The 14,402-nt window shown below is 39.9% G+C and overlaps 1 protein-coding gene across 4 annotated transcripts in view; it reads left to right on the top strand.

The window, feature by feature from the left end:
* sobpa (sine oculis binding protein homolog (Drosophila) a) overlaps nucleotides 1–13,176 on the top strand; it is a 39,628-nt gene extending 26,452 nt beyond the window's left edge. For 3 of the 4 annotated variants that reach the window (XM_058090421.1, XM_058090423.1, XM_058090420.1), the window contains 2 exons: nucleotides 5,472–7,431; nucleotides 8,887–13,176. In XM_058090421.1, the coding sequence (XP_057946404.1) occupies nucleotides 5,472–7,430 (1,959 nt within the window). In that variant the 3' untranslated portion in view covers nucleotide 7,431; nucleotides 8,887–13,176. The remainder of the gene's footprint in view (nucleotides 1–5,471; nucleotides 7,432–8,886) is intronic. The other variant, XM_058090422.1, reaches the window with a different exon arrangement.
* Nucleotides 13,177–14,402: the final 1,226 nt, after the last annotated feature.

Below are 14,402 nucleotides of genomic sequence, written 5' to 3'. Positions count from 1 at the left end.
ATGTTTTACATTTAAAAAATGAAGCCATATATCTTCATGGACAGAATATTACAACACAAACCACTCGAGCCACAAGAGACATTTATAGCCAAATGGTTGTTTACATAATATTTACATATTCAAGTTTATGGATTTTCATATGTAAATCACACATTTTCTCATTTTTCATTACTTTTAGTGACTTTGTTTTGTTGCATCTGCAACATATTCAGTCTGAGGCGAGGTGAATTGAGAAGTTTTTTTGTTTTTTTTCCAAGGCTAAAATTGTTATTCATTTACATTTTTCTCACTGCGAGCATGAGCAAAAGTGCGGAATCGATAACATTACTCAGTGCTCATGTTTCTTGGAAGTGTCCAAGGAAGAGATACTGATGAATCATCAAAATCTAAATGTGATTTAGGCATCATGTTTTTCCTGCATTGACATGTAAAAAAAAACAGTGCATTCTTCGAACGCCTGTGTCCCTAAAAGGATGTGGCATTATGTAAACAAATGCACATAACTGTACAATTTGTATCCCATATTGACATTTAAGAGGAAATAACGATGGATCAAAACAGCATGTAAACCCGCATGGTGAAAAATGGCAAGGAACCGCTTATTACTAGGGGTGTCGCAAGATCCCGCATGATTAAAATGGGACACGATTTCTCATTCAGAAAAAAAATGCCTCGTCCAAGGACAACAATAAATCCATTAGTTAATTGCACAATACTGTCAATGAAAATTTTCCCCGCCTTAATGCATTGCCATGTGAAGAGGGTTCATACTTTGCATTGGTTTCAGCAACCTTGGCACGCTTGTCCCATAGCTACCATCTTACGAGAATACAAACGTTCAACGCCTCTTTCAATATTAAAGTTAATGTAATTTTAAACAATTCAGCTATGGAATTTTTTTTTTGGCATTCAATTCCAGCAGCAATTGTAATGTCTTATACGCTTCTATGAACTCTCTTAATCACGAAACAATTCACTAACAGTTTTTAGCCCTATCAATGATAAAAGTGAACAGTTTCATCCAAACCTTTATTGAAGGATATGAACAATACAATAGTGTAATCAATACCAAATCTGACCTAATTGGGACATCTTGTTTCAAATAGTATTCTTAAAAGTGCTCAATGTTTTTCACTTAAATTTCGAGCAGGGGAACACAAAAACTGGCCTCGTCAACATGACATGTTAAGTGAAGAATTGTTGAAGCAGATTCATAAATTTACTGACAAGTGTTTTCCCCTGATGAACTTAAAGGCTATGATTTATTTTGGGGCCTTGTGTGCATAGCAGCAGGGAGCCCTCTTTATTGGATCAGTCTTGTCTTCAAACTCTGGGCTGTTTCCTGAGAGTTGTGTCGCATCCAACTCCATTACAAACCTTTGTATCCCCTTGAATGTGAAGCGGAGTTGAAGAGGTGATGTTCAAGGTGTAAAAGGTAAAAGTCAGAATGGCCACATTATCTAAATCTTCAAGTACCGCAACATCCTCCATGATGATGCCAATATCAGAAAAGTCATTGCCTTGCGTCCTTCTGGTGACATGAACAGTTGTTTTTTTATTTGATGGCACTCAGTGAAGCATAAATGAAGACATAAATGTGTAAAAATTGTGAGATTCGTAACAGCGGTAAATGTGCAGTATGTATGTATGTACATTTTACCTGCATTAACATGTATGCAGGCGGCACAGTGGTCCAGTGGTTAGCGCGCAGACCTCACAGCTAGGAGACCAGGGTTCAATTCCACCCTCGGCCATCTCTGTGTGGAGTTTTCATGTTCTCCCCGTGCATGCGTGGGTTTTCTCCGGGTACTCCGGTTTCCTCCCACATTCCAAAAACATGCTAGGTTAATTGGCGACTCCAAATTGTCCATAGGTATGAATGTGAGTGTGAATGGTTGTTTGTCTATATGTGCCCTGTGATTGGCTGGCGACCAGTCCAGGGTGTACCCCGCCTCTCGCCCAAAGACAGCTGGGATAGGCTCCAGCACCCCCGCGACCCTCATGAGGAAAAAGCAGTAGAAAATGAATGAATGAATAACATGTATGCATTTTTTTTACCAACTTAACGTTAATTATGTGATTTTTCAGAATTTTTTGGACGAAAAAGCATCAAATTTTGAGTGCCATGAATGCTGAATCACGAATGTGTGTGGATCATCTTTGCATAGCTTTTTCAGTTTCTCACTTTCTTCAGGCTTTTCAACTGCACACTCTTCTCTCTCTTAACACCAACACCAACAGCTATAATCAGAATAAGAATAACCTCTGACACAAAGGCCCTGCAAGGGTGATAAACTGCACACACCAGTCTTGTCTTTCCAATTTTCCCTTTGAAACAGACGCTGTCCCGCCTCCATTATAGTTCATGCTTGGAATATTAAGTACAACTTAAAGCCATTCAAATTCATGGACTGAAGCTATTGAAGTAGATGGAAGATTCATTGACTTCAATACCTATCAATATCTATCTGGAAATAAAATAAAATAAAATAAAAAATATATAAAATAAATAGGAATTGGCCATTTTCGTGTTTGTTTTTTTGCCCAGAAGTACTACAATACCATTCATTCATTCATTCATTTTCTACCGCTTTTCCTCACAAGGGTCGCGGGGGTGCTGGAGCCTATCCCAGCTGTCTTCGGGCGAGAGGCGGGGTACACCCTGGACTGGTCGCCAGCCAATCACAGGGCACATATAGACAAACAACCATTCACACTCACATTCATACCTATGGACAATTTGGAGTCGCCAATTAACCTAGCACGTTTTTGGAATGTGGGAGGAAATCGGAGTACCCGGAGAAAACCCACGCATGCACGGGGAGAACATACACACAGAGATGGCTGGGATTGAACCCTGGTCTCCTAGCTGTGAGGTCTGCGCGCTAACCACTCGACCACCGTGCAGCCCTACTACAATACCAATTCAATTTAAATGACATTTAGTCTGCAGATAGATATTAAAATAAATGTATCTTCCATATACTGAATATACGGATTATCTTCTTTGATAGATAAACTTGAAAGGCTTAAAGTTGTACTTAATTTTCCAAGCACAAATTCACTCAATGTGGTCCAACACTAAATTTAAATACAATATGAAATTGAAAATGAAGAAGTAATCTAGCTATCAGTAGTCTATGCCACCCACAAAAACCGCTATTAAAACACCTCCAAAAACCTCCAACAGGGTTTTATGGTTTTATATACATGCTGTAACCGTGTAGTAACAGGTACATCCATGATAACATACAATATTTTGTTGTATTTTGTCCTTTTAAGCATTACCGAACGTCCTTCCTCTGGCGCATTGATTGATTTTACATAGCAACATAGAAACGAACCCCTACAGCTAGCACTCACCTTTCCAAGCTCAAAAACAAAAACAGCCAGTAACATTTTATTAACACAATTAATAAATATAAATAATATATATATTAACATATAAATAGTATATATAAATAATATAAATGGCACATTATATGTAAATTGAATGTTGCTGTCTCTTTTTGGATGAAATGTTTCTCATTAAGTGCATTCTGGGCTGCATCTTTTTAGCTGTTTATATATCTTTAGAATGCACAGAAAAGAGAAAAACACATGTGTCAATGTCTCACATAAGGATTGTGATGATGGGCAAAATTCCAAAAATAGTGCAAATATCCTCTTCATCACCTGTTGGTTCTGGTTCTATTTGTCAAGTGAAATCTCCTTCAGTTGTCAAATAAATCCTCTTATCCAATCTATTGAAGTCGGTATCATCAAATCAAGTGACAGGCCTTCCATTACAGTAGGTCTGCACATCAGGTCACATGGCGGACAGATGAAGACTTGGTGTGATGACAGACTGGCGGAAAGCATGATAATTGCTGCACTGCAAATGGTTAAACCGCACCACCGATGTCTGTATGTCGGCCGCAGTGGAAATAAATGACCATAATTAAATTCAACTGCAAACATCTGTGTGCAGGATGTGAAGAGCACAGCTCCATTAACGTAATGTTGCAGTAGAATTTCACTCACAGTGCACAAAGTTGTTAAGTGCTCTCCATCTGTCTTTCTGAGTGAAGAGAAATTTCAGCGCATTTATTATTCAAAATATCCAAGGCTTACCATCAAATTCAACTGATCAGGGTGCTATTTTGACTTTAAATTAGTAATGATCATTGCATTAAGCAGTTCTGAATAGCCAACGTAAAATCGCAAAGAGTGAATTTGACTGGCACCAGCTCTGTCTGTGCTTCTTAAAAAATTTTTTTTTAAGTAAAATACCACTTAATTTATCAGAGTTATGCCCTTACTTGCATCCCTTTTTGAAGCAGTAGCTTTTTAATGCACAGTAAATTGTGACCAACTGAAGCTATTCAATAGACGCAGGTCCACTTTCAGCTTCTGCCAAAGACGATAGTGCCAATTAAAACAATGTCGCTATACTATGGGCTTAAAAAATAGTTTTTCCAGTCCGGTTGAATCCTTCGTCTTATTAACATTCAGTACCCAGGGATCTTTAGGATGTGTGTGATGGATGGATGTCGTTGAGGGGTCTGACAACTGATTAATGCCTTAATTATCTCCAGCAAGGACCCGCCACTCCTCCCTGAGCTGACAGAGTGAGCTGTGTGTGGCCTGACAAGTAAAACTGTGTTTGGGGCTCGCCCACTGCTATCTGCTCTACCAGGGTCACATTCATTCTCTTCCACAAGAAAAATGTGCACTGTTTTGTTTGCGCAAAGGTGTATTACCGAGATGACACTCTGCAGCAGGTTCTTTAGGGGTTATGTACAAGAAAGATAACTTTTAATTTAGCATTTGTGTGGAGTCAGGCGAACATTTGGTTCATTCTGAATTTCCGGCCAGTTTTGGCATTTATAAAAGATTCCGATTGGATGTGAAACAATTCATCTGGCAACTAGAATAAGACTGTATGCAAAGTAAATGTTGAGTTGAGTGATTCAAACTGGCTTTCATTCATCTACTGTGGGAATTCCCATTGCCGCTACGGACTAGTGAGTAGACTAAAGTGTAGTCAACTGGGTGGGGTTCAGACTCCTACTGTGTCTGTGAACAGGACACATGACAAAGAAAATGGATGGCTTCAATGGACAATTGTCACTTAGTTAAGCACACACTTAGATGCAAAGTGTGAAAAGCCTTGCTAATGGGCCTCATGTTTTTATCCTTGTTGAGGACATTTCTCCAGTCATCATCTTAATTGGGTGTTTTACAGTGTAAATTTGCATTGTTAAGAGTACAATGTCACATTGTTGTAAATACACACATACGCACAATGAATATATGTTGGTTTGAGTATCATTCAGTCAAAGTTAATTGTTGTCTATGAAAATGGAGCAACACTTTATTTAATGTGTATCTCCAGATGGTTCAGGGTACCTCAAAGGAGAATGTGTTCTGTTTCCAATTTTATAAGCAGACTGACTGAGCCACTGTGTGCTATGTTTGCTCTGATATAGGTATGTGACTGGTGTAAGCATATCCGCCACACAAAGGAGTACCTGGACTTTGGGGCTGGTGAACGACGGCTGCAGTTCTGCAGTGCCAAATGCTTGAACCAATATAAGATGGACATCTTTTACAAGGAGACCCAAGCAGCGCTGCCTGTGGGTCTTTGTAATCCAGGACTTGGACCTGAAGGGGAAGGTAAAGCAGAATGCAGTGGAGGTGTACAGCTACTCACTCCTGAATCCTGGGGAACGCCTTTAACGGACCTTCGGCATAAAGCTCCTTCACCTGGAGGACCCATCAACTCCTCAGCTCCTTGTACTTCTTCTGACACCTTGTCCTCAGATGCTGTTTGCTCACCGTCCAAGATATCCACACCTCGATCCCATGAGAGCCCAACACTCCCACCGCCTCCGATATCTTCTTTGCATCCAGCTGTTGGGGTTTCTCCTGGCAGCCCTCCAATGGTGATGACCCCCAGGGGACCAATGCCTTTGCCTCTGTTTATGGAACATCAGATGATGCAGCAAATCCGCCCACCATTTTTACGTCCATCTGTCCACCCAGGCGGACCCAACAGTCCCCTGTCAAACCCTATCATCCCCGGGATTGGTCCCCCACCTCCACCTCGAACTCTTGGTCCTACTTCTGGCGCCATGCATAGACCCATGATGTCCCCTCATGTGCACCCCTCGTCCAATCCAAATTCTGGTATGATTCCGCCCCATCCTGGTCTCCACATGCCAGGACTTCCCCCTTTTCCGCCTATCAACATGATGCCCAATGGGCCCATCCCTCTGCCACCAATGATTAATTATGGCCTTCCATCCTTAGCCCCATTAGTACCGCCACCAACCCTATTAGTCCCTTACCCTGTCATCGTACCTCTTCCGGTCCCAGTTCCCATTCCGATTCCCATCCCCTTCAACCCTAAATCTTCCCGAGACCAACCAGAAAACAGTGTTCCTGTGTCTTCAGATGTTTCAGCATCTCTGCCATCTCAATTTCCAAATCCTACTATAGGAGAGCGTGACAAACAGCGACAAGTTCCTGGAGGTGTTGAGTGCCTCTCTCCTGGATTCTCAGACAGAAACAGGTTAGAGGTGATGAACATGACTGTGAAGGTGGAGGACAGTATGAAAAACATGTGTCCAAACAATGACAATGGACTGCTGGAAGGCGTCATTGATTTAACTGTGAACCAGAAACCATGCCAACAGCATGCCATTCAGAGGATGGCACCTCAGGCTCAGGTCAAAGTGGAGGCAGAGGTTGAGTCAAGATCACCATTTGCTGGGCCGGAAAGGGACGTTAACGGCTGTCACGATGTAGGAGAAGGGCCCGCACTACAGCGACCTCTCAGTCATACTGAGATGTTCGGAACCAGACAGTCAGACACACTGGAGATATCTGACTCAACTTCCCGCAAAAAAAGCTGTTCTTTGAATGCGAATGGTCTTGAAAAGGACGTCACCCTACAGCTTGGTCCCAGAACACCAAGGATCCAACCCAGCCCTGCTGCCCCGTGTAATGTCATTGTTAATGGTACAGGCTGGCATGCGCTTCATACTTTTGACTCTGAGAAAACAAGAGATGTGGTCGCAACAGAAGGAAAGCCAGACGAGCAACCCGCAAATGGAGAACTGGAGCGGGAAGCTCTAAAAGAGAACAATTGTTCTGTGAGAGAATGGGAACCTGTGAAGCGGGGCTCAACGCAAGACCAGATGGAAGAGGCAACAGAGGGTAAGCCAGACCCTGACTCCAATGTAGAGGAGGGTGAACATCCCTACACCATGCCACTACTGTCTACAGGGGGTTGCGTGGTTATCCAGCCTGTGCCAAAGCCTGGCACTGAGAAGACAGCCATCCTGTCCTGTTCCATTAGTACACCATTATCAGCCACTGGCAGCCCTGAGCTTGGGCCTCCACCGAAGAGAAGGTGTCTGCGAATCCGCAATCAGAACAAATGAGGTAGGTTTACCAGTCGCGTCCCACAAACAGCTGTGTTTACCCATCTGTGTGTATATTAATTCATACAGATTTATTCTATGACATTTTGTACCTCTTGTTATGGGCTACTTAATATCAGCTATTTTAATGCTACAAAACAACACAAGGTGGCAGATCATAATGACATTACATCTACAGACATTGACAAAACTTTCATGAGTGACCTAAATTTTGTGCTTCAACAACTTTGCAGCTTCATTTTTCATTTTCACAGACACCACTAGTTCATATTGTGCACTACATGGCATTGTACTGTTTCAATTTCATGTAGCTAAATAGCCACAAAATACACAAACTACAACAATAACAATATTGTGAAATTATTATCTCTCTGACAGTGTTATTCAAAACTTCATATTTTGTATTGGTTTTTTGTAGTCTTTGAACTCATTTCATTGCGCGGGTTTATTTAAATGTATTTCATGTGCTATATACCGCAACTAGAGTTCTGCGCACTGAACACATCCTTTATTCAGCTTTTCTAATGCTACTTTGCAATAATTTCAAACATTTTCGGATACATGTTACCCATCTATGGTCACAAGAAATGAATGAACCATGCAGCTGCTTAAGGTCAAGTCTCATGAAATATGCTGATATCTCACATAACATCATATACAACCAAATCCAAGCTTTTGTGCGACCTTTTCAGGTTCCGCAGTAACAAGTAACAAGTAACACGTAACAAGTAACAAGTAACAAGTAACAAGTAACAAGTAACAAGTAACAAGTAACAAGTAACAAGTAACAAGTAGCTGTTATTCCAAGACACCTTGCAAGGGTCGGAAAATTGTGAATAATGGACGCACTGGCAAAAAAAACCCTTAAGAATACCCATTTTTGATACTATAATAAGAAATACTAGGGATGTCCAAAGTGCGCCGTGGGTGCCATTTGTGGCCCTCAGCTTATTTTTTATTGGTTCACAGCACATTGTTGAAATAAAATGACCCCCCACCCCAAAAAAAACTGTCAAAATGGCAAAATGTACAGAGAAGAAGCTGAAAGTTGATACAAATAACTAATAATAACACAAAGTTTTGTCTAAAAATAAATTTTTTTTAGCCGTTTTATTTTTTACATTTTTAAATAACACAGTGGGCCCCCACATCTTTTGATTTTCAGCATGAAGCCCTCAATGGAAAAACTGTTAAATTCAGTTTTACGCTTTGACAAACAATTACAAGCATAGCGTACACAGTCAAGCCACTTTCTATTGAAATTAATATTTTAAAGCAGAGAAAATAAATCACAAATATGCAAGGTCATGAATGCCGACCTATGAGAAGACTGGAATCAACTTTTAGTGGGTTCTACAGTATATATAGAATCTCATCATTGACTAACCTTAAAAAATGCAATGATGGTTTTCTTCAGTTGCCAACTGACTGGTTCTCATTCTCCTCTATTCCACAGATGGATGCTCCAAGGACCGCTGTGCCATCCACACCACAACCCACACCGCATACACGCACACCATCGTCCAATCTACCAGCATCACAAATCGCCTTTGAATTATATTAATATCATAGAAAAGATGACAGCTGTCCATTCTTCCTCATGGAAAGATGGATTTGATGAACCAGTTCATAGTCAACCCATACAACAGGAACGCCATTTTTTCCCACTACACACTGCCCCCATGTACAGTAACTCCTATTTGAAGCAGATACTCTCTCTCCATTGTCTCTTGTATAATGAATGCACTATAGTACAAAGTTTGGAAGTTGCGGTCCAACACTTACGACATCCATGCTGCGGTGTGACTGTAGCTTCACCCAATCACAAACATAAAAATGTTGCCCTCGCTTCAGTCTGAAAAAAGTGCACTTGGAAACCTCATATGAAGTTCTGATAACTAACCTTTTGAATAATCATCAATATATTATGATGATAACAAACTATAATACACCATGGAATCGTGCACCCTGTCGGTGGCTCTCATTTGTTTTGTCTTTGTGGGATATGGAGACGTAATACAGACCCCTGCTGTTTGAGAACTGTGAAGGCATGGCAGCTTATAATGGCAATATGCCACTGCAGGCTAGTACTTTTTCTATAATACATTAGCAGTGATGTTCCTGTCACAGGGCACTTTGAGACTGACAGGGCTGAGAGAAGCCAGCTTTTATAAATAATCCCCAGGGGGCCTACAAGGGAAATTGTTAAAACAACACACACTCCAAACATAAACACATTGAAGATAAATTGATTTGGAAATGGTTGCCACCGGTCTTGCCAAGCTGTTTCTTTATTTGCCAGTAATTAAATCGAACTCACTAGCCAGCATCATCCTTGATTCGGTTTCAAGATGTTTTTGACTGTGACATAAATTCCTATGGATCCTTTTTGATCGCATTTTGTTGCACTTAAACCAGTCACCTTGGCGGCGTTTTGTTGAAGTTCATTGTGCCTCTGGGAATGCGTATATAACATATGCCAGTGTTAAAAATAAGAATTATGTTGCCAAACTAATAAGCACTTATTTAAAATAAATACCCATGGTGTGTGACATCGTTAAGTCATTGTTTTGTGACACGTTGTTCAAGGGCGAACCTTGTTCAGCATTTAGTCGTACCTCTCCCAAGATTCACACATCAAGTCGTATTCGTCTTCATCCAGTAAAATGCACTAAATGTATTTTTGTGTGTGGGATGTGTGGGCGAGTTACAGTAGATGCAAGCATAAGTGGAGATTGCATAGTTCAACTTCGTCTGTTGCCTGTTAGTCATGCTTTAAGCCTCACCTACCTGCTTGCTGAGGCTTTGTTTTGCTGACACTTAAAGCATTTTCATTCCCTATTTCACTTCTCTCCATCTACGGTGCCCCTAGGGGACATGGGGGGAAATTATTTTGAAGAATTTTTGCACCAATGTTTATGCGATAATGCAATAATAATATATATGTTTCACATTGGGCAGTGGAAGTGCTTGCCAAACAGTATGTCACATATACGTATGTAACAATAGGCGTTAAAGGGTTGTGTCAACATTGAGGTTTATCGGCTGATAATGGCCACTGACTCTGATAATGATGTCATTAGTGTAGAAACTTAGAGCATGAATTCCTGTCCATGGACAAATTTGGGGTCATAATAAGTTGCAAAAGTATTATGTTAACTCCCAAAATTTTTTTCTCCCATGTCCCCCAAGGGGGCTACGTACCAATCAGTGTCAATCACAGTGAAAACAATCATTTTCTAAACTGTGCTATGTGCTATACAATAAAAGGTGGGGTGCACGGTGTGTACCCGTGCATGCGGGTGTGGGTTTTCTCCGGGTACTCCGGTTTCCGCCCACACAACACATTCATGTTAGGTTAATTTGTGTTTCCAAATTGTCCATAGGTATGAAAGTCAGCGTGAATGGTTTGTTTATACTATGTACCCTGTGATTGGCTGGCAACCAGTCCAGGGTGTACTCCACCTCTCGCCCAAAGCCATCTGGGATAGGCTCCAGCATACCCCCCTTAAAAAAGACATGGTGTCCTGAGTGGATGTAATCATATCCACTGTCCTTCTTAAAAGTAAAAACACATGTCTACTTGCAGACTTAGGTTACAATACCCTGTTTTACATTGTTTCTCTACTCAGAACATTAAAACCTTGCAGTTCAAGCAAGGGAACTAATCAGTTCCCTTGGTAGGTTTGAAGCATACATTCTGTATATACGGTATTGAGCTAAAAGATATAGCTGACAAACAAACAGTAAAGGTTTTCTTACAAGGCATGTTCATCAATCATTATTGGTCCTGCCAGGATAATGTTGGGATAAGCAATGATATTTACTTTAATCACAAATTGTACCTTTGCAATAAAGACACACTCAGGTGAGTGTCACCTCTGTATACAAGATTAAAAAACATGGTTAACATCAAAAACACCCTGCATAAGCTGGAATAGGGATGGACACTTAGTAGGAACACTTAAAATTAAAGGAAAACTGCAACTCGTTTACAAAAACGTGAAACTTGAATTTACATGTTTTTCTCTTTTCTGTGTGTTCTAAAGATACACAAACTTCGGTTTCCTCCCACATTCCAAAAACATGCTAGGTTAATTGGCGACTCCAAATTGTCCATAGGTATGAATGTGAGTGTGAATGGTTGTTTGTCTATATGTGCCCTGTGATTGGCTGGCGACCAGTCCAGGGTGTACCCCGCCTCTCGCCCGAAGACAGCTGGGATAGGCTCCAGTAACCCCCACGACCCTCGTGAGGATAAGCGGTAGAAAATTAATGAATGAATGACTTTTGGTTGTGTCATGATGAAAATTAGGCAAAATGGAGTGCACTACATGGCTGCAACCAGCAGAGGCACTGATGGGTCAAGTCTTCTATTCCTGTTATAATTTATAGTAAAAGTCTGTTTCAAGGAACTCATGGAAATTAAATTAGCTATAGCTGTGTAAAGAAGTTTGAATAATATCACCCTTGGTGTTGAGTCATGAACATGTACTGTATGGAGAGAATGAAATGGAAAGATACCACAATTTCATGCATTTGAACACTTAACTTTGTCATACAAGTGTAAAAAGATAAAATAAACTTGATGTTGTGTGACCTGCTTGTTCCACACAGACACACAACATAGGTTCTAGGTCATTATGCAACCATTGAAATAATTTTTATCCAAATTGACATGTGATGTTGGAGGTTCTACGGTAGCATATTGGATCTTAAAAATATGGGAAAATGGGACTGTGTCCAAATGTTGAAAAATTGCACAGTCTGCAATCTTTATGCTGATCTAAGCAGTGGCAGCTCAATTCCTTCTAAGGCAAATGAGGTTATTAAAATGTCTAATGACATTTCCACATTTACAACAAATCTTTCTCAACATATTTTTGGACCACCACCATCCATTGTCACTTCATTTCACAGTCACATTATTGGTGATGGAATGTCTCATTGAAGTCACACAGTCTGTTGTTTCTCCACTTGAACACATTCCAAAACATGATTTATAGTTAGCCATGGTGCTAATCTTCTGTATTGTAAACAAATGACACGCTGAAGACATAAAAGCATCATCGTTAGCGGCAATCCTGCATCAAGGAATCATTATTTGTGATGTACCACAGTCAAAGACACATCTCCGGGGTTCCTTTATGATGATCACCTGCAAGTTGGGAGCACCATATGTATTGCAATGACAACCAACCCTTAAAGATGCGAGAAATCAAGTTTCATCAAAAACAACAGAGAAGTTGCCTTATCTCTTGCTTGTATAACCTGTACAGTTACGACAATGATGCTCACGCTCCCTTCTTTGTACAAAATGAAATATACCACAAACTTTGTTCTCTTCCTCGTGTCAATGTATGATCAGCTTTTTCTGTATCTTGTATGAATTCACACTTTTGCTCTCAACCCTCATGCGGTCTCTGTTCCCCGATATCCGACCTGTCAACGTTTTACCTTGTGGTGGACTGTCAATCTTTTTGTATGATATTATTTATTGTTGACATGTTTTGCATTTGCAAATAAAAAAAAAGTAACTCCAGCAATTTATTTCAAGGGAAATGCCTGTAAAAGAGTGCAATGCTTTTGTAATTATTCAAATGAAGAAAACAATATGATCATTTTTATTATGAGGTTGTAACATGTTCAGAACATGTGGCCAAAGTTTGGAAAATAACATTTTTTGTGTTGTTACAATATTTGTTAGTGAATTGCTTATGATGAAAAAATAAATGAGAAGCGCACACCCCTGTTTCAGATTGGTCCATTAAATTGCACAAATACAATCTTCACACATCATGGGAATTACTCAAGGAACAGAAGGATTTTTTTTTAAGAATTTTGATAACATATTTTATTTTGGCTGTCCTTGTTTATTTCTTAGCAATTAATCATTGTTTCCAATCAGATTAAAACAAACAAAAAAAGACCTCCAACTGAAAATATTTGTGGAAGTGATACTGACTGCATAAACAAACTGATGATGTTAAATATTACATGGCTGTTAAACAGTAAAGCATGTGTGGGAGGGAAAGGGCGGCTTAGCTCAAGGTCACAGTGTGGCAGTAAAAAAAAAAAAGTTAATTTTGCTGTCTTACAGCGCCATCCAATGGTTTGTTTAAGTATTGATTACAGACGCTGCAGGGTTGCAAAAAAAGCAATGCTGAATAATCTGCCCTTGAATTCGATAGGTAGCAAAAATGTTTTGCTCATAGGAGAGTTCAGTTGATCTTTTTAAGCATCCATGAGTTAATAAATAACTGACGTAAACGCGTGAAAAACGCTGGAATGTTGATACTAATAACTAATAATAACACAATGCTTTGCATATATACTGTATTAGGGCGGTGCACGTTAAACTGATCCGATTGCACAAGTGAGAGATGTGCCTGCAAAGGTAGCAGCCTCCTAGATCGATAACAGTCGACCATATATCCTTAGATTAATCGATTGTAGAGACATACACCGTGTATGGCAAGACTCACCACTGGTTGACAGTGAGTCTCTTAAACAAGGCAAGAGCCTGGGCTGCCAGTGGAAGGATTGTCGCGCATGCTCTGTAGCTTAGCATAAATGAGGAGAATGGATGTAAATAGTAGAAGCGCACTAGCTAGTCTCTAGCTAACTATCAGTTTACTTATGCAAATATCCTTGTTTTTGTTGTGTTGTTCATATTGTTACGGTGTTAATATTGTTATATTTGTATATTATTTTGAAACTTATGAGGTAAGTTGTAAGTTTTTTTTATTGGACACATGGGGACAGGAAGGAGAGCTAAGTAATGTTTTGCTTATAGCAATGTGACATATAGCAGAATACTTTTAGTATTTTTTGAAGTTGTTAGATTGTTACATATATTGTATGTATTTGATGAAAATATTCTTTGTTATTTTCCTAAAATATTTGTCCTGACATTATTATAATCATTATCAGCAATCGAAAGCAGAATCACAAATGTATTGTATTGTAATC

The sequence above is a fragment of the Doryrhamphus excisus genome, chromosome 13, assembly GCF_030265055.1.
Source record: "Doryrhamphus excisus isolate RoL2022-K1 chromosome 13, RoL_Dexc_1.0, whole genome shotgun sequence".
Classification (NCBI taxonomy): domain Eukaryota; kingdom Metazoa; phylum Chordata; class Actinopteri; order Syngnathiformes; family Syngnathidae; genus Doryrhamphus; species Doryrhamphus excisus.
Note: the sequence above shows the minus strand (reverse complement) of the source record. Positions and strands in the feature narration are given on the sequence as shown.